At 41.9% G+C, this 27,028-nt stretch overlaps 1 protein-coding gene and 1 long non-coding RNA gene across 5 annotated transcripts in view; one reads left to right on the top strand and one right to left on the bottom strand.

Moving 5' to 3' along the window:
• The window catches only part of LOC114942112 (uncharacterized), a 167,243-nt gene that overhangs the window by 18,221 nt on the left and 121,994 nt on the right, over positions 1-27,028 (bottom strand). The gene's annotated exons all lie outside the window — the stretch shown is intronic.
• The window catches only part of zfh2 (Zn finger homeodomain 2), a 133,775-nt gene that overhangs the window by 18,901 nt on the left and 87,846 nt on the right, over positions 1-27,028 (top strand). For all 4 annotated transcript variants that reach the window (XM_085481431.1, XM_085481438.1, XM_085481446.1 and 1 more), the window contains exon 2: positions 22,089-25,402. In XM_085481431.1, coding sequence (XP_085337557.1) covers positions 22,279-25,402 — 3,124 coding nt within the window. In that variant the 5' untranslated portion in view covers positions 22,089-22,278. The remainder of the gene's footprint in view (positions 1-22,088; positions 25,403-27,028) is intronic.

The raw sequence follows: 27,028 nt of genomic DNA, 5'->3' as shown, positions 1-27,028 counted from the left end.
TTGCCTTAATAGCGTAGCACGAATTTGGTGTGGGCGCCGCTTGCGATCTCTCTCTTTCTTTCTCTTACACTCTTTCTTTCCGTTTCGCCACACCTCGCATATTTGGCGCGTGATGTCGCGACCAGATTGGTTCGACATGCTGTACGAATGTAAAGGTCGGAGTCGTGAACGGACTACTCAGAAGGATGGCGAGTAGATTTTTAAAGCGGCTATATACGTATAAACACGGGGGAGACGCGATACGAGGCACTCCATCGATCAAATTTAATACATATTTGCCTCTCCATTTCGTCTCTTCTTTTTCTCACCGACACCTTGTGCTATCAAGAGAGCTAATGTGTGAAATTAGCAGAAATTTTTTTCTAATTTTAACCAAGGATTTTATTCGTCTATTCCACGGTGTGACGGATTTAAAAATTCGAATTAAAAACTATGTAAAAAATGTTACATAATTGCAAATTATCTAACTATAGTATACGCTGATATAGAAAAAATATATTAATTAATAAGCCTGCGAGCGAGAAAATTATGAAACTTAAACATCTTTATTTTAATATCACTTTCACTATATTGATTGTCTGAGAATTATCGCGAATTAATAGACAAAGATCTGTGATTAAACTGCACTGATGATTATTTTAATATCGATTACAACTTGGTTTAAAGTATCCCCGGCAACGAGTTATTTATACATCATTGCGTCGTTTGACAAACGTTTACTATAGATAATATAGTATCGACAATCGTGATCATATTAGCGACAGGATTTAATTAGCGTTACGTAACGCCGCTCTGATGATTTCAGACAATTGCTCGCTTCTTACACACACAGGCACATATACATGTTTACACGCGCGGAAATTGTATCGATTCAAATGCCTCTTCGTTAATTATTTTGTTCGATCGACAAAAGACCCGGGCGAAACAGTTACATGGTCGATTCCGGCGACATTCTCCTCGTCACATACACGCAGCGTTAAGTATTAACCATCGCTAGGATTGATTCCTTCGACATCGATTAGCATTGACCTTAACTCGCTAAATATTGTTCACTGTTGCATTCATTGTGCGCTATTAGTGCGTTTTTTTTGCATTATTCTCTTCTAAGAATAAATCTTTAAATAATCTCACATACTGTCGATGAAATTTTTTTTATTTCTATTTGTTTTTATTTTTATCTATTTTTATTTCTATCTGTTTTTACTGCATTACAAATTGGAAAGACTTGACTCTTTACTAATTTCGAGATTTATAACAGTTCGATGACTGTATAATATAATTTATTTTCCGCATTTTAATGAAAATCCGGGCAGAAAGATTTTTCCGCGTGCGAAGCGGAGATGGGAGTGAGAAGAAAGACGCTTCGCGAGAGAATGAGAGAGATGATCTTCTCTGCGGCTGTCTTTCTCGTTTATTTTCCGGTCCGGCGGCATGCCCGCCGGAATTGACGCCCGGCGAGTCTCCGATAGACAGCCTTGAAATGTCTATCGGTGATTTAGAACAGAAGGAGTTTACGGGAGAGGGAGGGGTAGAGAAAGGGGGGAATGTCGCGCGTTTCTCTCTCAGGTCGGGCGCGTATATATACACCTGCATAGGTATGCTTACGTTGCACGTATGCATACCTGCCGGCCCCTGAAGCGACTTTTTGCGCGGCGCCCGCGCTTCGAAGACCGACTCGCCAATAGCTGCACGAAGCCGATATCACCCGGTGACGATGGCGATCTCGTCCTCTGGACCTTCTGGTCTCGTTGTCCAACATCCGGATCTGACACAGTCGGTGCTACGCTACGTTGCATTCCCCTCGGTCCATCGCTTCGTCGATCGAGAATCTTTAGTATAATATAATTGTGACGTATTATCGTGAAATGAGATTACACCTAAATTTTGGTCATTTTCAAAAATATATATATACCTAGTGAATTATATTTATTATTTTTTATTCGGATAATTTTTTCTATATCTTTAATTTCAAACATTGTTAACAAAATCAGTCCTCGAATATCGTACTAAGATCGGTCTTGGCAAACGAAGTGTCTTGCAAGAGAACGTGTCGTGCTTTTCTATTGTAACACACACTCGTTGCTATAATAGTTACACACGTAGTAGTATCACTCATTGACGTTATTTATCATATAAATTACTTGTCCAAGTGTAGCTTTACTCTCCGTAAGTACTAAGCGTGAACGAACTGTACTAACATAGGAACAGGCACTTGCACGTGGAAATTTTGCATTTCAAAGAAACGCTCGCGCTATACTTTGGCATCAAAATTGACTTTTTAATGTGAGAAAATTTTCGCTCCTATTCTACTCACGTACGCGATACAAGTTGACGTCGGAAAAAAAAACATTCCACTGCGTCTTCTTTAAAATGTGATACCGCCATGTAATAGATTGCTTCGAGTCAATATAAATAATTTCTCACTTAACATTATACGTTAAAGTGACAATATTTATTTCAATTAATTTTTTAAAACCTTTTACTTTCCACACTGTTTCTTCAATTTAAATAACAAATCAATTCTTATAAATATTTTTTGCATATTTTTCAAATTTATAATTAATTTAATTCCTGAGATAGATCGTTGAAAAATATGTTTACATAATGTACATTCTCTTGTTGAGAGACGCGAATCTAAATTAAAAAAAAAAAAAAAAAATAAGATTAATGTGTCTATGTGTCTTATCTCGTCTCGAAGAGATTTATAGATGATCTTAATTTTCGCTCGGCACACAGAAGAGCTATCTTATTTCCGTGATACATATAATAAAGCCATCGTGCTTGAATCTATTCAGAAGTTAATCATCGTCGATTGGACTTTCAACAGCGGCGCATGTACGGCGCGGGACTTAGGGCCCTTTGCGCTGCTCAGAGAAGGGCTTTCCTCGCACACACGTCCATCCAATCCGCAGATTGGATCCCTTCTCTCTCGTTTCTTCTCGTCCTGATCGTCCTGTCCTCGTTACCGGCGCTTGCAGATTTAACTCTGTCCGTAGTATTCGTCTAGTGCGCGTGCATCACACTCTTCAATCGAGTCCTTTCGATAAACGCCAAACGCCGTGTCATCCCGCTTAATTCCGTGTAAATTTTAGGCGACTCATTAAGTAACTAGAATGAAGTGCCGTGAATGCGCGGACAAAACGGGGAGAAGTAACAAACGACACAATTAAATAGCAATCGTCGCCGCGACGCTCGTTAATGGCCGACACGTCGCATTTGCCGACGCGCGAAGTTAAAGCTGTTTCACTCCGTCATTATTTGTTTGTACCAATTAAGTAGTACCTTCGGTTGGAACCGGAACGCCGCGTCATTCCGTTTAATTCAAGTCGAAATTTCAACCGGTTCTGGTGCCTGACGAAGGTCGAGACAATAAAAATAGCGAGTACGCCGTTAATGATGTAATTAAGAATAAATAACGTATTTTCATGAAAAGACATCTAATATATATATATATATAAAGAACGATAAAAATTTAAATATCTTTAAAAACACTTTTCGAGAAACGTGCATTTTATAATCTCAACGCCGTATAATTTAACATAATTCAAGTGCATTCTCCTACGACTTTTAATGTATATCGCCGTCACAAGCTTGGGTCGAGTGGTACTTGTTTATCCTGTTAAGAATAAGATTTTTCTTTCTCTCTTAATTGTTGTCATTTCCGCGATTGGACATGCATACGTCCACCAGACTTTTTTATTGCCATCCATCAATCCCGCTGCCTCTGTTATAACAATCGTCTGTGTGCTCTGATAATAAATTATCTGTTCGATCAAAGCGATCGGAAAATTGGGATCAATTAAATAACAACTATTTTTATCGATAATTATATGATATATACTTGATTAAATGCATTTTATTATCTTAAGCAATGTTGATAATTTGCAGAAATTATTGTGAAAAAAATTATTAGGAAAGACAATGTCTAAAGAATATTATATTTTACTCGAGATACGAATTGTTCTTTATTACGAACAATTATTACAGTCGATTATTTTCTATTCAACAATTCTACCATTCTAATAAAACAAAAATTTTTTTAAAAAGGAGAAAGTTTACTCAAGAAATATCTAAAGTGACATGAATCTGTATAAATGTCCTATTTTTTTAAACTTTACTCGGATTAATTTTTTCTCGAAGAACTTAGGATTGAATGAATTACATTCTTGTGATATATTCAATTTATTGTAATATAAATATGATGCATGCATTCATGTTTAAACTATTCGCAGTACAATCATGGCAGTCGATTAGAGTTACGGTTCTAAAATAAATCAGCGATGATTCGATAGTGTTCATACTTATCGATAATTTGAAAAAAATATTGTGGAACATGAGAGTGTTCGACTGCTGTGGAAGATTAGACTACAGTGATTAACGTAATAAATGTCATTCATGTTTCCGTTACGCTTCTCGATATCAATCTAATTCCTCCGAAGATGCTGATAGCGTCTAATCAGAAGACATGAGCTAACAGACGATAATGCAATCGTTGCAATCGTTGATGCAGCGAATCATTCAACAATGTATACTATATTTATAGCTCACTGCAGATATGTAATTAAACGATATTGATAACAATATAGTATCAAAAATTAAACAAATATCATAATCAAAGTATTTTGTGATATTCAAATATTATAAGTAAAATAGTACATAAACTATTTTACCTTAAGAATCAGTAATCAATTAAGAGTCTAACAATCGAAAAAGACTAGCAAGAGTGCTAAAAGAACAAAGTTCTATTTACTCATAATTTTAATTTTAAACAATTTTCAAACACAACAAAGTAATTAGAGACATTATAGCTGGAACATTGAGAATTATCCCGTATTCTAAACTCTACCCAGCTATTCTGCCTTCACCTTATGTGCAAATCGCGTACAAAGTACACACACGTGATGTACGAAAAAAAATGATCGGCGAGGCAACGGAGACAGAAGAGAAGGAATGGTCGACGGGAATTACAATCGTCGGTAGATCGACGCGGAGAAAACGAATGACTTCTTGCTATATGTATATAGCAGGAACGACGGCGGTACATGAAGAATTTGAGCGATTAGTACACGCTGCGACCTTCCTTTCACGAGGCGAATACAAATCAACGCGACGACTGCCGCCGCGCTACGCGCGCAGAGAGAAGTTCTGCGTCCGTGTCGGTTTAACCGGTCATGGGACATTCACACTTCGGACTTTTCTCAGGCCTTGTCTATCTGTCCATCTATCTGTCGGTGTAATCGAGCGGACACGTGCCCGCGAGTGAAGCGTCCTGAGAGAGCCAGTCTGCCGGTGGCTAGCTGTAGACGAGGTTCCGATGGAGCCTGCTTGTCCAAGTAGAACACGATCGATCAAATGGCAAAAAAAAAAGGAACGCTGTCGCGGAATTCGCCGTGACGAATTCGCAACGGGCATTGCGAATTATTATGGCTACCTATTGATTTTCATGCCCATAATCGCATGATAATCGATCAAACGTACTGAAATTACTGCTTTTTTTTTCAATATCGACCGTAACTAATTTTGGCTAAAATGTCAATAAAAGCAATGTCGTTACACTAGATCTTGAATCATTCAGTAAAGTGAATAAATATTGCACCAATTTTTCGAAAAATTTTTGCACACATGAACTTCTTTGTCTTCATTCACTGTATTCATTCACTGTATGAATCTTTATAAAATAATTAAATAAAAAATTTTTTTATCTCAAATTTATATGCAAGCAATTTTTTAGCATGTAAAAGAAAAATATTAAAGAAAGAAAAGATGCAGAGAGAAATATGTGATGCAAGGCGGGCAACACATGTAGGATATTTGAGAAAACCATAGTACAGAAATTTTTTGAAAAAACAACATTTTGTCAAACGTACGTAGAAGATTGATAATTTCTATCAATAGGATGTATAAAGCAAACTTTATACAGAATAAGTACAATATAATTAGTTAAGATTTTAATAATTAAATTCTATTGTTTTCTGAAGGAAGGAAATCTTACAACATAAAATTTACTTCAAAATGTAGAAAATTAAATGCACTGTATCTCATAAAATGTATAGTTTCAAAAAATATATTTTATTTTTATTCCAATATATTTTTTAATTTATTCCCTTTTATAATTTTGAAGACAGTTATATAATGTGATGAATTGTGTTCGATAAAACGAGCAGGATTCCCAAATCGTTTGATCGCTAGATCCCTACATGTAGACTTTTAATGGAAACAAAACGATCGATTATGCGGCAGGATTGTCCGCGTTGGTTTACACGCGCGTTTCTTTGTTGACGCACAATATGGCGAGAGTGCGGTTGCATTCATTATTGCAATCATATCTTTCAGTGGCGACGCTGCGCTTCCGACATAGTGGGTAAATAACACGCGTGTCAAAGCGTGAGACGGGTCGCTCGTATGTCACGTCAGGCAAATTAGCCGCTAACAATATGCACGTCTCTCAGAAAACGCGGAAAGACTAAGAGCAGCTTGGAGATGCAACGGTAATGATCAAGTTGCAGACGCCGCTATATTGCTAATTTGTTTGCAAAGCGATCAAACAGAGGCGTGCTCATAAAATTGAATAGAAACACGCAGCTTTACTTACGATTTCAAACTGTTAACTTGCTATTTACCCGTGTGAATGCGTACAAATTTTCTAAATTTAATATTCAATTAATTATTATATCTTTTTTTTCTCTATAGAGAAAAAAAGATCACGATTCTCTTATTAATACAATCCATCGCACAATTTCCAATCGAGGCTTAAAAAAGTTCTTATGTAGATATTTTTTCTTTAAAAATGTTAAATTTTATTAATGATTGTTAAAACACAGTTACAAGATAAATATACGAGAATTATGACATATTTAAAATGGATAAAAATTGAATGTTTCTTTAGGTAAATAACGACACTTATAAGCGTTTATGCAGCAATAGCATGATATAAAACAATAGGGAGAGTATTGTTATCCATTCTTGTTACGTTGAAAATGTCGAAGAGGGTGATTTTATCACGATAGAATACGATTAATCGCACGAATAAATTAATGGGTTCACAACAAATATATAGTGCGTTCGAAGCAGGAAGTTTCCTTCAGCGAACGTGGGCGACCCTAACTATGTGATCCTACTTTCCGATAAGAGCACTCCGCGACTAGGAGAACGCATAACCCTACGAGGAGAACACAGGAAACAAGGACATTCTTCACGTCCCTTCGAAATAGGATTACCTTGCTCCATTCATCCCTTTGAGAAACGTAGAATAGAACGTGTTACGTAGGCGGTGGTGCATTATGCCGGAGCTTCTTCGCGCTAAGATCGAAACATCATATCACAAATCGACTCCCTGCTTCGATGCCTACAAAGTCGCGAGGATTTTCTTGAATTTAATATTTACAGAGTCCTGCTTAGACTTCATAATGTGCTTCGTTGAATATAAGATGTTTATTGAGGTACAGAGAAATTCAACTAAGTTCAAGAAGCGATTGAATGTCTATGTGATTTTATATTTAAATTTATTCCAATATTATTTCAAGCCTTTCACATTTTTTAAATTCGCTATAAATTAATTAACTATAGATACTTTTATATACGATTTTAGAAATATAATTATCTAGCTGCAGATTCCGATTTTTAATTATATTTGCAACAGTACGATTATTGATATATAAAGCCGCATATTTTTCTTTTCGCGCAACAGTGAACTTTTAATTAAATCTAAATTTATTCTCCTCTCGCGCGCGCGCACACTCATCTCGCCTGCGCGAGTCCTGCGAAGACCTACGTCGGCGATTAAAATCAGCATGATCGTCCAGAATGACGTAAAGATTCCTTGACGCGCACCCGTGTACTGACTCACAAGTCATCCAATCAATCATTCACCGCGTGACTCATTGTACGAGGCGCGGATCATCGACGCCGCAGAGAGGCCGCTATCGATACTTTATCGGCAGTCACATTACACTCTTTTCTGCCCTCCCCTCTTCCCTCCCCTCCCCCATCATCTTTCCCACTTTCTCTCGTCTTTCCCTGTTCTATGTCTATTTCCTTTTTTATCCCGTCCTCCCCGACTGCCTGGTTTCCCCCGCGACTCCCCAATAATGACACGTTGTTGGCCGAGGAAATTACACCAGTACTTACGAAATAAGTTGCGCGCCGCGCGCGCGAATCCCTTCGTGTCGCGTACACCCGGTATACGTGCGTCGACTAATGGTATATGAATAATTGAATATCCGCCTTATCCGGCTCGTATCGGTGAACCGTGCGAGTACATCGTTCTGCTAGAGCGCAGCATAACGGGTGTCCGGCAGCGATTCAGATAGCCGGCGAAAGAGAGACGCAATAGCGGTTTATTCTCTCGACACCTTTTATCTCGTCGTCCGCAAAACTATATCTTTTTCACACTTTGTTACGAATCGAGGCGCGACTCGGTCCCGAGGAACGATTCATTCGACAAAATTTTATTCCTTTTTTTATTTTAAAATTTATTTCTTATTTCCTCCTACTTGATTTACATAAAAAATCGCTCTTCCGAAATCTGCTGAGCATCTAGCGATTATAATAAAGTGAATGGGATAAATATATTGAAAAATTATATTTTTCCTCGCTTGTTCTTACATTGCGAAAAAAGATGCCGGACAGATTTCATTTATCTCCTTGCTTATTTTTCCTATTTCCTCTCCTATTTGATTTACATAAAAAATCGGTCTTCCGAAATCTGCGAAGCATCTAGCGATTATAATAAAGTGAATGGGGTAAATATATTGAAAAATTATATTTTTCCTCGCTTGTTCTCTTACATTGCGAAAAAAGATGCCGGACATCTAAGAACAGAAGGCAGTTGGTAGTTTGGCGGAGAAGTAGCTGTGACATATCCACGCAAGTATAGTGATTAGGTATCGATGCGGCGTAGATAAACGTCGCGTCGCGCGACCCATGTATTCCGAGGGTCCCGATCGCGTGTCGGCGGATAATCCACGTGGGGGACAGTTCCCTAATTCGGCTCCCCCTCCCTCCCACCCCCTGGCCGTTGCTCGTAACAATCGCGGCATATTGTCATACATCTTTGAAATGCCAGGCTCGGGATACCGTGCAGCGCGACAGGCGTTATCGTACGAATGTTTACTTCACGTGCCAATTGGAAGGATATATCTACGTACGACGAGGGGGAGGAACAATAATCATCATCGTGCGGAGAGAAATGAATTTGTTAAAATGCTTGTTACGCGACACGCAAACGCTATATGCAAAGTCATTCGCTGTGGACTTTGTGCATATATAAAAAAATGGAATTTAATCTTTTAATTTTAGACTTGAAATTAGTTCCAAGTTTAAATATTATTTCGCAGACTTTTACCTTGAACCTGTATTATTTATATTTTAAGCGTACCATTGAAAAGTGTATTTAATATGTATTTTTTCTGAAGAATGTTATAGATACAGTTTGATAGAGGAATATATACCACGCTACACGAAACGATATTATTGGCGAGTATAACCGAGAAATTCCATGAATTATTAATAATACTTAGTAGTCTGCAGTCTTTATTCTCTCTTTAACATCTACATATATATCAAAGGAGAGAATTTCTGATTATAACTATAATGAAACTTTTTGATAAATAAATTAAGCGTTCATGGTATTCCCCCTCGCGTGGCAAAGCATATTTCTGAAGAAACCCTTCAATTCGTTTCGAAAACATACTAAACGTCTAATATTATATTGCAATATATATACAATATATGTATGTTTCACTATATGGTTTTCTTCTTTAACATTTTCAGCACCGTATAATTCTCATCATTCAGCTTCAATTTGAATTATGATTAGTACGTGCATTTATTTCCTTTTCTTCTTCTTTTATTAACTCCCTTTTTCTTGATGAATTATTTATTTTTTTTGTCCAATGAAACGTGATTTCGACGACTGATTCTCAAGCAAGAGCGCTCGCAATCGCTCGAAGGACGACCGGCAATTAGTAATAATTCCAGCAGACAATATGCCCGCATATTTCATTCGCGAGCAGGACAAAGAGACGCACACGCGACATTTAATGGACGCACGATGACGGCGTAGTCATCATTGGCCCATCGCAGATGTACAAAAGATTCGTATGATGCGATCAAGCATATGACCATATTTAGCATCTTCACGTGCAAAAGAAATCTATTTTCTATGAAATTGCAATAGTTTTTTTTTTTTCAACATTATTAAAGCAAAACTGACGGACGAAATATCTAGTACATTATATATAAACAGAAGTCGCGTTAAATATTGTACACCGATGCGTAATAATAGAAGATGAAATTTGAAACTTTTTCTCTTCAATTTCCCTTCTACTTAAAATAATTCAGACGTTTTCTAATCGCATAATTCCGAACGAATACGAATATCTGTTAGACATTCACTTTCTACGTCGTGGGACGCATCTCGTCTCCTTTTTATTTAGCGCAAAAACCGATCGGATATTGTATTTTCACTTTGAATCGCACGATGGACCATAATAATGATTTCCTCGCTTGAGAGACGGTGCGCGACGCGTCGCGCAGCATCTGCCGATCGTCTTCTAACAGGTGTCATCGACACTTCTGCGGCCCCAGATTGACGGCTCGTTAACGGCGATCTTCTTTTCCCCCCCGTCTACACCCCCTCCTCCCTTCGCTCTTCTTCTTTCGCCATTTGTACTCGTCGCGAGGACGAGGCTCCTCGGCGACGCGACGTTTCCCGTCGAATAACGAACACGTTCCGATCGATGGAAACGAACGCAACGACTCGACACGTACGGTTTTCTTGTCCGTTCATCTCGACAGCCTCTCTAATGATCTCGTTCGCGCACAGGAATTTGATAATTCCTCGCCGAGCGGCGGCGAGGCTTTTTTTCCAGGAGATCTTGCGGAACGCGCATAGCGTTTTTCAATCGCATCTCATTTTAACAATATTATGGAAAGACAGAGTCTACAATGACGATGTTCGTTCCTCCCTTATTGATTTTAGAACGTGAATGAAAAGCCCAATGGATTGAATAATATTTCGATGTCAAGATATATTAGAATAATTGAATTTTATTATGTCTCTTTCTTATTTAGAAAATCAATCAACAATATAGTAAGTAAGTTAGAAGAAATATAAATTGTATATATCTATTTTTAGCCCTAATTTGATTCTGTTTCTGGGTTTCTAAAGATAAACGCGTTATTAAAAATTAAAGCAATTTCCGATATTATTTTACGTAGCAGATTATATTCTTTAAATTATTTGTACTCTTAAGATATTTTAGCTCGACATATTTTTTAATTATATGCCATATAAAGGATGAAAGTAGAATGAGATTGAAGACTTTTACACATTTTGATCTATTTTAGATCTATGGCAAGTAGTTTTAAGCCACAGTGAGATAGTTGTATTTAATGATACAATGTAGAGAAATCGTCAGGGAGACAACACAAAAATCTTCGTGATTTATAATGTGTACATCGCACATAATTGGGGATGTAACGATCATCGAAAGGTGAAATCTAACTGTTCGCTCAGCTCGACATGCAACCGAGGTCGATTAGCCCTGACATATGGCCGTTCGATTAATTGCGTTTAAGTAGGACGATTAAGTCCCGACACAAAACCCAGAGTCGCACAAGCCACTTCTTTAGCATTTGCCCTTTCCCCGTTGTCTGTTATAATTACCGTAGGAGAAGCACTATGCGCGAGATATTCTTGAGCCTAAAGATCCCACGGATCCGGATGCTGCTACTCGATGGTTCTTATGTTAATAGAAATAATCGATATCGCGAGGACCTCTTCGAATTTATTTATCTCGCATTAATTTTTGATAGTGTTTTATTATTATTCTATGTGTTGCAACTTTAGTACGATCTTTGCAATTTTCTACTACTGCAGGAAACTTTTCACGTCCCTACTAAAAAAATAAAATAATTTCGTATGATTATACTGAAAATATTATACATATATAGATACTTTTTTATTCAGGTCTAATGTAACAAGCAATTAGATCGATTTGTACAACATGTCGTTTATGACATGCAAAGCAATTTCTTTTCTACGGAATGTATATACATATGTATTCCAACTCAGGAAGGATTAATTTCATAAGTGACCTCTCTGTGCTATATATCTCGAAAAAAAAAAACAGGAAGTAATAACAACCGTCGTCGCAAAGGTAAGTTTTTTTATTCGCGACGATTGAAATATTTTCTTACCGCAAACGATATCACACTTTCGCGAAGTATCAACCGCTGAATGCAGTTGACCAGTTTCGATATTCTTATTCGATCTACATCAAAGCACGAACAACTCGATTCCCTTTTTTACACAAGTCGTCGTCCTTTCAGCTCCCTCCCGGACAGGATATCCATAAAATAATCGCACGGGGGGCGTCCGGATTACCTCCTTTATGCGCGTGCGTTCACCGTAAAAGGGTTACGTATCGACGATCGGGAGGGTGAGATGTGTATCAGACGTGGTGACGCGAAGGAAGACGGAGAAAGAGGGAGGCACTAAAACGCGAGAACGCGCGAGTCGTTATTAAGCCGCGTATTGTTTGTTCTTGCGGCCGCTTAATGAGATCGCCACTGAGAATCTAACGACCCGACCGTTGAATACTGCCGATCCACCACTCGGATTTACAGCTCGCTGTACAACGTGGATTTATGCGAATTTTTTCCGACCAATAACGCACGTGTTTCTCTTGCTGGTACAACTGCGGTAACATCGAGATAAACAAAAACGCACTTGTCTCTTTCATTTTGTGTGCAGGAGTTTATTGCTCTTGATATATAATTGTGTGTATAATTTTAAAGTCTCTCTCTCTTCCTCGGTCAATATTTAATCCCTGTCTTTGTAAAAGCGATGCGGATAGTATCCATGATAGACGCTTTTGTCGGAACGCGGTGCCGTGTTGTCGTGCAATTGGTGGGTGGGTGTGCGGGACCGTTTAAATCAATTTGTCGACACGCACGAGTACGCGCGACGAGAGGCCCCTCGCATTTTCAGCCTTCCGCTGACAATTCTCGATCAGAGAGAGAGAGAGAGAGGACACGCGTTAACTGGACGCGAAACATCGCCCCGTCAGGAGGTTCGGACTTCTTTCTTCGGCAACTTTATATTACTTCTCGCCCGATTCGAGTTTTATCGACGCTCCACCTCACACTTGTCAGCGGAAAGCTATGTCCTCGCTGAAGCAACAACGAGCAACTTTTTGTCAATGTTCCGTTTCCTAAAAAATTGCTAGTTGTTGCTCCAGTGAGGACGCAGCTTAAGAAACTTCCAGCAACACTTTGCAGCAACAACTTTTCTAAGAAACATGGAACATCAACAAAAAAATGCTCGTTGTTGCTCCAATAAGGATGCAACTCTATGTCCTCACTGAAGCAACAACTAGCAACTTTTTGTTGATGTTCCATGTTTCTTAAAAAAGCTGTTCGTTGTTGCTCTAATGAGGACGCAGCTTAAGAAACTTTCAGCAACAACTAGCAACTTTTTGTTGAAGTGTTCCATGTTTCCTAAAAAAATTGCTTAGTTGTTGCTGAAAGTTTCTTAAGCTGCGCTGCTCCAGTGAGAACGTAGCTGAACAAACGACAAAATAAATTGTAAACACACCTTGGTGGTGCGCGATTACCAGTTCTGGTTAGGTCGTCGTTCGTCCTCATCGTCGCCGCCGCTGTGTATAGACGCTCATCAATGTTTCCGAGCTTACTTGTGCGTCATCGGCGGGTGAACCCTTTGTCCCGAGGTATAATTAGCCCCGCGTACGCTACACTACTCGAGCTTATGTGCATATAAAAGCACCTTCTCTCCATCTATCTCTTACGAATCGAAGCCACGTGTCACGCCATGCCATGCCATGCCATGCCATGCCATCGGCGCGTCGCATCGTGTCACGTTGAAACGCCTCGGTTTTATACAAAGTTTTATATCAGGCACAAGAAGTCGCATTGTGCAAGTGACGGACTTCGTGGCTTTGTTCGCGTCGAATGAGAGCGCCAAGTAATTTTGCTACGTCATAATGTTAATTCTAAAGCGCGCAACTGGTTGGTATCCTCTTATGTTTTATACACCTCTGCGAAAGTTTATTCTCTTTTGACATATAATTGTTGCGGTACAATTTAATCTCGCTTTAATAAAGCGCGTAAGGTTGATTAATTTTAATGTTATTTAATAAATAATTATAGAAGAATCTTTTTTCTCGAAATATAAATCTACGATACACGATAATATTTAAAAAGTCTTGCTTAATTTTAGTATGCAAGAGCAAATTAATTATTGTTTTTCATTCGAAATTGAATGCGATTGTGATGATCTGCTTAAACAGATACGTTCGCTAGATCGTGAAATATCGCGTTTTGCTCCGCGATGGTATGCGCCGCGAATTCGCCGGAATCTTGGGCGATCATAAATCAATGCTGCGCTCGGTTCTCTTGGTGCGAGGCATCTGCTAACGGAGATCATTAGCGCAGCACCTAGAACCGGCCCGGGGAATCTAATCGGAGAAGGCCACCCGCTTGTTCTCCGAGTGCCTTGCCGTAATAAAAAATTTGACCACTTGAGAAACGAGAAAATCCAAGTAAGTTTATATCAAAGTCCTGTACAATATTCGTCGAAAGCGTACGACGAATAATAATGCACCAGATATGAATAATTAATTCCGCGATTCTGCCGCGGAATAAAAAAAAATGACTTTATTATTTATTATTTAATAACTTATAATTTACTTTTTGTTTTTGTTATATAAAATTAATTACAATCTATTTTTAAGCTTTGTTTACGGAGAAAGAGAAAGAAAAAGAGGAGGAAGAAACAGAGAGAGAGAGTCCAAGTATTACTGCTCGGGGTGAGACGGACAGGCACGAACTAACGACGAAGCCGTATCGATCACATTAAGGGATGTTTTTACAATAATTTCTCCCCAGCGCAGCGGTGGCCCGTGAACGTGTATAAGTGTTCGCACACAAATGTATCCGTGAGTCGTGATAGATCGCTAGGTAGCTGGGTAGGTAGGTAGCCGCCATGTCTAATTATGTCGCATTGATTTTGTCATTAGCCACCCCACGTCGACCGTCGACGACTCAGGCTCGACATCAGGGCAAAAAGCACTTCCTACAATGCTCGCGCGAAGCCTCGGGGCCGCGTTCCTCTTCCCGATCTTAAGACGCGAGTGTGTCCGTCGATCGAAGTATCGGGATCGTCCCGAGTCTCGAACCGGGAAGTCGCGGTCTCAAGAAATATAATCGTCTTGGATCTAGAAACGGTTTCGTTACACGACGGCGTTCCGGCCTGACGTTTAGAAAAAAAATTGCATTATATCGTGGACATGAAGTCGATTGCATCGAGTCTGTTTGCGGGAAATGTTGTCTTGAGGTAAACAATTACATGTACATATATACACTACACATTACTGTATTTCTGCGTCTCTTCGCCGGGTTTCCACTGACGGGGTCTGTCCTCGGTTCGAGCTACCGAAGCGCACGCAACTACACCGCGTGGACGTTTCTCTGATGTACGTATGGGTCAAGTGTCGTCGAGAAGTTAAATGAGATCGTTATGGAACTCGTCTCGACGTTAACAAACGAGTCGGTTGCAGGTTTCGCATCATCTCGCGCGATGCATCCCCGCAATCTGCTTCCTGCATATACGAGACGAGTGTTTTGCTTGCCGTCCAAGTTTTCTTCAAACTTCTGCTTCGATTATTTTCAACTCGGAAATATTCGTGTCTTAATAACATTGATCACGTTTCAAGAGAATCAACTATATACTATAAATAAATAATAGAAAGCTTTTAACGTTTCATTAAAAATTATATTTAGATTATAGATTATCAGAACACATATAATTTCTATAAAATATAAAAAAAAATAATTTAATAAGGTAAAAACTTCAACCAGCATTTCTAGATGATGAAAGATAGAAACTCTACCTCTAATTAACGTGAAAATAAATGACGCATAATTTTGAAAATTATCGATCAATGTTCTTTCATTATTTCGGGAACGGTAGATATTATACAAAGAGGAAAGAGCTGGACAGAGAAAGAGGCTGTACGATTTAGTAATATATAATTTAAATTAATAAGAATGATCAACAGCGAAATTGGCAGCACGTCACCTCTCGTTGCGCCGAAAAAAAGTATCCGAATTATGATGGATCCGGCTTGCAACAGACTTCTCTCTCTCTCACGGCCGGGCTTAATTGCGAATCCCCCACGCTAACGGGGTTAATTGGCGGATTCGTGTCTGGACCGGATGCCTGCGCGCGGACGACGAAAATTCGATGAAATCTAATAATCGGTGACCGCCAATGAACGAGCGGGAACGAGGAGAGGGTTCTCTCTCTCTGTCTCTCGGTGTATGTGCGTGCGCGTGCGTGTTACGGGCGAGTTTCTCACGGTGCATTGGGAGGAAATTATAAGGGAATGGGTTAAACCCTGGGTTATACCTCCCCCCTCCCTCGCGAGGGGACGGGAAGGCCCGGAGGAGAGAGCGAGAGAAATGAGATAGGGGAATTCAGCGGCGGAGGTGGCGAGGCCCGCGAGGAAAACAAGACTGCGCGCTCCCGCGAGAAGAAGGAGGAGGGCGAGGGGAGAAATCATACTTAATTGATATCACAAAGAGGCCCTCCTCGCGCTCAGCACCTAACCCAACCCTAACTTCATAATCGTCGGCTCGAACGTCGGATTAAACGCCGCTCGGATCCATGTTGCACGTAAATTACGCGCGCGCTCTCGCTCGGTTGCCTGCCTTCGTGCGCTCTGGCCCTTCACTTATTGCCGTTGTCTTCGAAAGAGAGGGGTCCATCGGTTCTTCCGCTGCCCCCGAGCCCCTGCTTCGTAACCTTCTACCTTACCTTCTTCGTGCCTCGCTCGCTCTCTCTCTCTCTCATCTTCCGATCGCGAGCGAATATTCTATAACGGAGCGGATTCCTTCGGGCAATCGAAATAATATCGATTATATCGACGCTTATCAGATACCGGGAAGACGTGTTGGCTCCCCAACAAAGTGCAGCGAAGCTTGCGCGAGGTATGAAAATGTCGAGATAAGATGAGGAGAAAAATTCTCTTTCGCGCAGAATTGCGAGTCATTCAACTTGAAAAGAGTCATCTCGGATTTCTCTCCGTATTCGACGATGGAGAAAAATTGTTCGTTGAATTTCGAAGAGCGCAAAGTTCCCAGCGTTAACACATATAACCACCCACCTCTGTATAATCATTTTCTATAATTTCAAACGCATTAGTCAGTATCTCCGCTGGAAATGGAGATAATTATCGATCGCGTGTTACTATATAACTCGCGTTTCGCGATTGTAACGAGTTTTACGCGCACTCGTATTATTATAAACCTCGGGACAGTGCTCATTATCGCGGCGAACGGTCAATATTTCTATTACGAAACACACAAGAGAACGCTGATCGGTAAATAAACCTATTACCTTTTATTACGGGTTTCCTTTTCTTTTCGTCATTTGTCCAGCGTCGTTACAATCGTACAACAATACGCGAGATAGTTTACATAAATGCGAGATAATAGCGCGACGAGAACGATGAGACACTTTCGAACTCTCTTGCCTCTCTTCCGCGCGATGATGATGATGATGATGATGATGATGATGGCGCGCGATCGAAGACACTGCACCGGTACCAGGGTGTAACTATAATTATTTCATACCGGCATTTACATACAAGACGCGAAACGATTGTAACTCGCGCCGTGAGTTTCCGCGTAGCTTCGTATTATGCATCGGCTAAACGTGGTCGTCATCCGTGAATAATTCTTATCAAGCTCTCAGCTCGCATATATTAAGTAGAAAGCCCGTGCGCAGTCATGTAATAACAATAATGAGAGAAATACCGGCCCCGATTAATTGAACCGCGGTGCGTTGCACTTGGCGATTGATACAGTCTAATGCACCGTATAACGGTGTCAATAGCCGTTCTTTGAAAAAGACGAAAATTAAGAAGATTACATCTCTAAAAAAATATTAAAAATCCCGGACGTTCTCTTTTCGTCTCATCTGTCAACGCACTTTAATTTACTTGGGTAGCATCAAAATATTTTAGAGTAGATGCGTATAAGAAATTATTAAATTTATCTAAACAAAAATGTTCTCCACTTTGAAAAATGTGAACCATTTCTTTAATGTCCGAATATTTATTATAACGATTAATAATGCAGAGAGAGAGAGAGAGAGAGAAATACAATTGGATCGTTCATTCGTTTTTTTGGAGCCCGCAAAAGTCCTCTGCGGTGCGATTTGCACAACGCCGAATTCCGCGAACTTCCGGTTTCGCCGTTAAACCGAACAATATACAATCCTCGCGTTCAGCGAAGTGTCGAAACTCGCAGAAAGGAACCGCCGTCCTACTCTCTGTTTTTCAGCCGGTGGACACCCGTTTCTCTCTCACCGCGACACGCAAGTTCGCCTGAGAAATAAACACCGATATTCAATAAATAACGAGACACGTACGAGATAATTGAGAGTCCATAATTGCGCGCATCTTGCGTATTTCGTGCCGAATAAACGCGGTCCCGGCTGCTTCGCCATGTGGGCCCCGCGATCGGGAAGGACCGCGGATGCCTCCCTTACGGTATAGGATACAAAGGGACCTTCGAGCGAAACGCCGCGACAAACAAAAGGGCTCGGTGCGTCGACTCCGCGGTCGCTCCTTCGCCGAACGTTTAACTCCCATCATCGGGAGCCTCTTCCCTCCTTCTCTCTCTCTCTCTCCTGGTCCCACCGCGTGTGCCCTCGATCGTCTTTCATCCCGCAGCGTTATGTCATGCGCTTCCCTTTTCCACTATTGAACACTCATCAGCCACCTGTGATCGTCCTCGACTTTCTCCAAAGTTATAATTATGTCGGACTTTGTGGTATAGTCCGCTGCGTGTGTTACGCTTGTAGAACCATCGGCGTTCGTTCTTAGCACGCCTCACTTCCGCTTGCTTGGTAAAATATTTATCCACTTTATTGTATATATAATATATACATATATATATATATATATATATATCTCTTCTAGCTCGAAAGATTTCTCTCAAATATTTTCACGGTCGATGTTGTTAAGATTGATTTGAGCGAAATTATTTCAAATAAAGAGGAACTCCTTTCCATTTATTTTGTGGAATTTGTAATAATTCATACTCAACGTAAAAATATTCAAACGAATTTCAGAGAACATTTCTTCTGTTTAATTACGATGAATCTAAACCCGTGCGATTTTACAAATAAGACAAACTGACGCACGTCGTTGTTCTTGAAAAGATAAAATCATGTGAAATAATTTATTTGAACGAGATCTCGCAGATTTTTGGCTCAGAAAAATGTACGGCCGGGAATTATGACGATGCACAATATAAGAAAACAGTCGGTCTCTATCCTCGAAACTCGACGCTCTATCCTCGGAACGATCGCGGCCATGAATCGCCGCGTTAGAATGGTCGGGAGACAATTAAGATGGTATCGTTTAATTAGGGCCAGGCCCTACGAAAACAAAGCCGTCCGACGCCATACGCGCCTTTAACGTCGACGTGTCGACGCCGCTAGAGTCGGTCCTCTTCCTCGTTTCATCGTTACCCAAAACGCCTGATAAATTGACTAGAAATAGGCGAGTCGAGGCAGGTGATGTCAGATTGGCAGATGTTTTTCGTTTATTCGAAAACGACGTCACCCTTCATCGTATACCCTTTTGTGCACGCTGCCTGTGATAACGTATCGCTATCGTTTATACATATGACATCAAAGCGTCAGATTATCGTATTAAATATCAATGTTCTTATTTTTAAGATTTAATTTGGGAAATCCATCATCTGTAAAAGCAACAATGTTTTGCATCTATAATCATTAAGAAACTGGATTCGTTTAAGCTAATGAATAAAAATATCATTTTTCGAAGTGGAGAACATTTTTTAAAATAAATTCAATATGCAGTCTACTCTAAAATATTTTAATGCTACACACAAATAAATGAAAGTGTATTAAGGGATGATGAAAAAGAGTGTCTGGGCTTTTTGAATATTTTTTTTCAAAGCTGTAATCTCACGATGAGACCTGTGAATATTACGTTCTCACAGAGCACTCCTGAAATATGGAAAAAAGACTGAAATTATGCTTCGTTAATTTAGTAATGCGAGTACCTCGCATACTATAACTCACGCATCAGAATATTAGCCGGAGTATCGCGTATCGTCGTTATCGAGAATTACGAGGAAGAATCTCTCGTATAGGAACGTTCTCGCTACACATATTTGCTAAAGATGCATTTCGCTCTCGCTTATTTAACATCGTTCCGCGAAGCAATTATATTCCGCAAAGCGTACGATTCCGTCTTAATGAGCGCCGTCGAGCAGACACCCGTTTTATCGGATCGCGAAGCATCTTCTCGCGCGGCACGTGATCGAGCACGAAGACGATTCGCCTAGGATTAGCGGTATCGATCGACGATAATCCGAGGGAACGATCGCCGTGTAGGTACCTCACGCATTACGAAAGCGGTATCGTTCGAGGATGCCGGGGGATACGGTGACTAGATTATGGAGTTTGCACCGCGCGGAATTATAACTGTGGCGATGGCGAGGGAGGAGGATGAAGAGGAGGGGAGGCTGGATGGAGGAAGGGGAGCTTGTGTACGTTCCACCATGTATGTACCACAATGTCCGGCGATTCCGCCCGCGGGTGAGAGGGAGAGAGAAAGAGAGGGATATCCTTCTCTTCTCTTCCGCGAGAGATGCGAGAGATACTCGCTGCGGATCGTCACGCCGTTCCACACCCCCGTGAACACACGCATGCACGCGAGAGCATATATAAGGGGTCCGCATACACCCACTCGAGACTCATCTTTAATCCGTTAGATTCCGTGAATGCTTGCGGCCTCCACCCTTCTTCCTCCTCCTCACGACGTTGATTCGAGACCGCGATCCCGCGTAATTGGGATTAGATTATTAGAGTCCTGTGCGCCTCTCTCGGTACCCCTCCGCCCATTTCTCTCTCGCTCCCGGCAGGAATTCGCATCATCGCGCACGTTTCAGTTGGAAACATGGATTATGCTCCCGTGAGCGTGATATCTCCCGGGCCCTCCTTCCTTTCCCTCCCGCGATAATCAAAGCGACCAACGTATCTTGTTTTAGGAGATTCGCAAAGTGCGTTTAATCTTTTTCGCCCAGCGCACTTCCCTTATGGGGAATTGTGATGTATGAGCGCATTTGCAGTTTACAACTCAATTTGTCTTGAAATCTCGGACGATCTCAACGAAACTATATTAACTTTACGTTGAGAGAAGAAAGAGAAGTTAAAAATAAAGTCAAGGAAAAATCGAGCGCATGTAGAGAAGCAGTAAATTCGGAATAAAATGTTACTATTTGTAAACGAGAACAATGCTGTGTTTCACAGCGCAGTATATGACGAAAATATATCTATGTTGACAAAGGGGAGAGAAAGACATATATTTATATAAAAGAGACGCGAGGACGAAGAATCCTCGATCTGCGGGTATACAGACGAGCATTCATCGACGACGAATTCACCATTGAGTTTTCTTCGCTCATTTCGTCTTTCGTTCTCACATCGGCCGAGCGGAAACGTTGATATTCCATCGATAGATAAGCTCTCGGCCGATCGATCGCAAACACAGCTGGGCTCACTCAGGTAATCCGAATACAAGGAACCGTTGTGTTCGCCGTGGTGGTTCTCCGCGGCTTTGTGTATCTTACGTCCGCCGTCTTCTCCGGCTCGATCCTCTGCACACGCAGCTTGCTGCAGTTCTACGTATTTCGCTATCTTTCGACCGTCCTCGAAAATGCCGACTCTGTTTGACCGGATTAACCGACTAGACGATTCCTAAATATTCCAATTGTACAACGTCGTTCTCTCACGAGCGGGCTAACTAGTCTCATCCAACGGATACAACTGTATATTTTAAGATTTTATATTTTTTTTGTACTGTATATTGTACATAACAAAAATAAAATAAATTTCTATATACAATTTAGTTCGTTTTTTTGTTTTTTTTGGGGTTTTTTTACATTTACACATCAACCTTTTTACACATATAAATGACACGTGAAACACGCAATCTTAATGGTGGATCTTAATTTGTTCGCAGGTACGACCTGGGCTTACGTCGGGGTAGCTAGTGAACCCTCTCTCGGTGGCGAAAGGAAGAATAAGACGGAGAGGCAGTCAGCGAGAAAGCGGGCGAGTCCGCGCGGAAGAAGAAGAAGAGGAAGTCCGGAGAACGCAGGCGCAGGCACCGTAGGTGATGTGAGGCTGGCGCCCGCCTCACGTCTGGGGTGATGCCCTCCAGTGAGCCTCATCCCCCGTACCACCTTCAGCACCACAATATTCCTCCGTCGCATCTACAGCAGCACACGCCGAGCGCGATCGAGCATCAGTTATTTCAGCAGCTGGTGGCGGTCCATCATCAGCAGCAGCAACAGCGACAGCAGCAACACGGCGGGCCTTTCCAAAATTCCACGTACGCGCAGCAGAAGCAGGAGATGAGCCCGGAGGAGGAGGGGGGCCGAGGGGGTGGGTCCCCCCCGGCGGCTGGGGCTGCGTTACATCAGCCCCATCACCCCCGCACGGCTAGTCCACCTTCGGGCACGGAACCCTGCACCCGCGACGCGATACCGACACCTACACCTATCGCGGACACCACCACCACCACTACGACCACTACTATGACTATGCAGTCGCAGAGTCAGCAGCAACAGCAAGGCCCTAGTCCGAGTCCGAGTCCGACGGGCGGCGATGTAGAGAAATTCGACGGTAAGATTGTTTACAATCCGGATGGATCGGCCTACATCTTCGAAGGCGAGAGCGAGCTCAGCGAAGACGACTCTCTACCCGACGGTTGTATCGTAGACGGGCGCGGTGTATCGGTTCCTCACTCCTTAGTTTTCCCACAAATCGCGAACGCGTATTATGTTTCGCGGCTGTACGCGCACCAGGTCTACCAGCAGCAGCAGCAACAACAGCAACAACGCTCGACGGCCCAACAGCACAATCCCGATCTTCCTGTGATGCACAGTTATCGGGTGATCAGCTATAGGAGCGCAGAGGGTAAACAGCAACCCCCTCCAAAGTTCACGGCGCCACCATCCCCTGCATCAGTGCCCATCAAACCTATCCTAATGTGTTTCATATGCAAGCTCAGTTTCGGATACGCGAAAAGTTTCGTCGCGCACGCTCAGGGCGAGCATCAACTTACTTTAATGGAAGACGAACGACAGATACTCTCGCAATCGACGGCGTCGGCCATTATTCAGGCCGTTGGTCGAGGTAAGCAGCCGCTTGTTAGTTTCCTGGAGCCTGTCACGAACTTGGCTTGCGCTCAGGCGTTGCCCGCGCAAGTACAAAATCAACAGCAACAACGCAACGAGCAGCAACGTAACGAGTCTAACGAACACGAGATAACGCCGACGACAACGAACACCCCGGCGAGCACACCTGGCGTACCTAGTAGTCCTCAACAGCAGCAACAATCGTCACAGACGCAACAGCGGCCCTCGCCGAGCACGCCGACAACGCCGACGTCGCACTCGAATCATCCTCTCGCATACAATCATCAACAGCATCAGTGGACGGGCGCGCAGGTTAGCGCCGTATCATGGGCTAAAGCTCCCGATGTCATGCATTACAGTTCACCACCACCGCCGACTTCGTCGGCTAAAGGATCCCCATCTTCGTACGCGCTCACTCATCCACAGAACCCACCGAGTTACAGCGGCGGTACTACGATAGGTGTGTGTTCGGATCATATGCAAGGCAGGCCGAGCGGAGTAGAGTGCGGTAGATGTGAATTGATATTAGCTACCAGTCGACTCGCCGGTGCTGGTGGACCGCTCGCTGGCATTCACAGTCGGAATTCTTGCAAGACCCTGAAGTGTCCTAAATGTAACTGGCATTACAAGTATCAAGAGACTCTTGAAATACACATGAAGGAGAAGCATCCCGAAAACGAGACATCCTGTATCTATTGCATCGCAGGTCAGCCGCATCCTAGGTTAGCGCGTGGCGAGACTTATACGTGCGGCTACAAGCCATACAGATGCGAGGTATGCAATTATTCTACCACGACGAAGGGCAATCTCAGTATACATATGCAAAGTGACAAGCATCTAAACAACATGCAGGAACTGCAGCAAGGCAGCGGGGGTGGCTCCAGTACCAGTAACCCTTCCTCGTCTCAGGAGGCGCCAATGCCGACACGGAGTCCTCACCATCAGCAGAATCACAATCCCCATATGGCCGCCCAGAGTAGTAATCAGAGTAAACCGAAGCATTCGTTTCGCTGCGACGTGTGCAACTACGAGACAAATGTTGCGCGGAATCTGAGAATACATATGACGAGCGAGAAGCACACGCACAACTCGCTCGTTCTGCATCAAAATATCAAGCATATGCAGACATTGTCCGTGTTGACTCACCATCAGCAAGCGCAGCACCATCATCAGCAGGCGCAACAGCATCAACAACAGCTTGAACAATTGCTTCACTTAGGCGGTCTAGACAAACCGCAACACGCGGAGGCGGCATTGGCCGATATGGCTTACAATCAAGCGCTCCTAATACAAATGATGACCGGCGGTCCACTGCCGCAGCAGCTCCCACCTGAGATCATGGCGAACATGGCTGCCATGACTAATCTTGGCGGCGATGTTGGGCTTTCGCCGGATAGCATGGAGCCGCCACCGGAACCTGCGGATCAGGATCCGTCTCAAATTTATCACTGCTGTGTCTGCAACAACTTCGCGACGGATTCGCTCGAGGCTTTGGGCCATCACCTGGCTATCGATAGAACGAGAACCCGTGAGGGCGAGATACTTGCAGTGTTAAACGCAAACTTTGTTTGCAAGCTCTGTTCCTATAAAACCAATTTGAAAGCGAATTTCCAGCTGCATTGCAAGACTGACAAGCATCTGCAGCGGCTGCAACACGTGAACCACGTGAAGGAAGGTGGTCCACGTAACGAATGGAAACTCAAGTACTTGGCGTCACCCACGAGCGCCGCGCAATTGCGTTGCCACGCGTGCGATTATTACACCAACAGCGCCCATAAATTGGCTCTGCACGCCGCCTCGCCTAGGCATGATGCCGCGACGCTTTTGCTCCGTCATCTTATCGAGGCGAGCGGCAACATCCAAACTCCTGGGAAATTGTATCACTGTGCTTTGTGCGGATTCAGTGCCAGGCACCGATTGCCGCTCCTACAACATGTGAAATCTATGCGACATTTTCAAATGGAGCAGCTACATCAGCTTCATAGGAGAAGCAACCTCCAAGGAAACGAGACTCCGCTCCCGCACACGGATATTAGCGAAGTGTTTCAAGTAGTGAGCGATCCCGATGTACCGTCTACGCAACAACCGAGCCCAACCACGCCGACGACACCCAACGCAACAAGCACCAATAATGGTGAGTTAGAATAAATCTAATAACAAATACAATAGATATATATTTCCGTCATAAAATATTAATATCGTTGATATTTAATTTTTATTTAATTAATTACATCACACATTGTCCCAATAACTTCTCTTACGTTTTAAAAATAATTTATTAATTTATTTTTAAAATTTACAGAAAGACATGCCTCGCGTTTTACACATGACAGACAATAACATTTATCAATTGAGTTACGTGGAGCAGTCAATTAATAATGGCCTAAATGCTAAATATATTCAGAAAATTATAAAAGTGCAATGTTTAATTAATATGACTTTTCTAACAAAATATATTATGATCATATGCATTCTTCTTCTTCTTCTTCTTCTTTTTTTTTTTTTTTTTTTTTTTTCCTTTATTTTTCTTTTTTTTTCCTCTTTTCCCCTTATGATTTTAATACTCTTTAATTAATTGATGGATATCTAGTAAATTTTTTTTATGCTAGATATACTTGATATTAATATTTAAAAAAAATGTTTGCATGCAATTATAAAAGAATTGGTGTTGGATATAATTTCTTTTATATCAGCCTGCACCCTACATTAATTTGCACGAGCAAGGAAAACCTGTAACTACGTTCTTAATGAATTCACTGGTCTCATTATTTTATTATTTCACAATTAGGATAACAATGACGGTAATTTTGCATGACATATGGCCATGGCGTGTGCCGTCACTACCAGCGCGCACAATGCTGCATATTATTACATACGTATATCGACAGGAACTATATTTATATAAATATACGTGGAGAAATAAAACCAACGAGCACATACACGTTGTTGCACATACACAACGTTGTTCCGCGCACGTTGTAAGATCGCAACTGACGGTCCTATCGTGCAACTGAGTTTTCGGACAATGCTGCACGATACAGACCGTCTTGTCCTCCTTTTGCCTCTTTTTTTTTTATTTTGATTGCCACTTTTTCGTTCCTTTCTTTTTCATTTTTTTTCTCCTCTTTCGTAAAAAAAAACCACCAGATCGGCGCAGTTCGAATCTGTAATTTGATATATTATTGTTATAAGAATGTCGCGAAAGAGCATCTGCGACGCGTGCAAAAGTCCTGGTCGTTGATTCCTCGTCCTTCCTCTTTTTTGACGCATCGTCGGAAAACTTTCTCTTCACGACGTACATATGTGCGCGTTTCGCTTGCGTAAATTCTTCCGTTCGCGCATCGAAACGACCGGCGGCATATATAATTACACCGGGATAATTCCTTCGCGGATCAGAGTCAGTCCGGGCGGGCCGAGAGGAAGGATCGCGATACTCGAATAAGAATCTAATCAGTTTAATAGAGCCGTTCTAGAGAGAATGTTCGCCCTGATACGCGGCCGGTGCATACTAAACGCGAACCTTACATTGCGCGTTGTGCCATAGTTTAGCTGGTAGTATCTATAATTTACTTTCTCTTGTGGCGTTTAATTTCAAGCTAATGTCTCGAGGAATGAATCACTGCCAAATGGATGGTTGTCTCCTGCGCGCGTCCGAATACTTAATGCCGAAGTTTAATATTACGCTGACCCCGGATGAAAAATCCAATTTATTGTAACGAATCTCGGCAAATTTGAAACTTAAAAAATTTCAATAGTGATA

Source organism: Nylanderia fulva, unplaced genomic scaffold (genome assembly GCF_048542155.1).
Source record: "Nylanderia fulva isolate GAGA-0341 unplaced genomic scaffold, ASM4854215v1 Scaffold1, whole genome shotgun sequence".
Lineage (NCBI taxonomy): Eukaryota > Metazoa > Arthropoda > Insecta > Hymenoptera > Formicidae > Nylanderia > Nylanderia fulva.
This window is presented reverse-complemented; position numbering and strand designations above follow the sequence as displayed.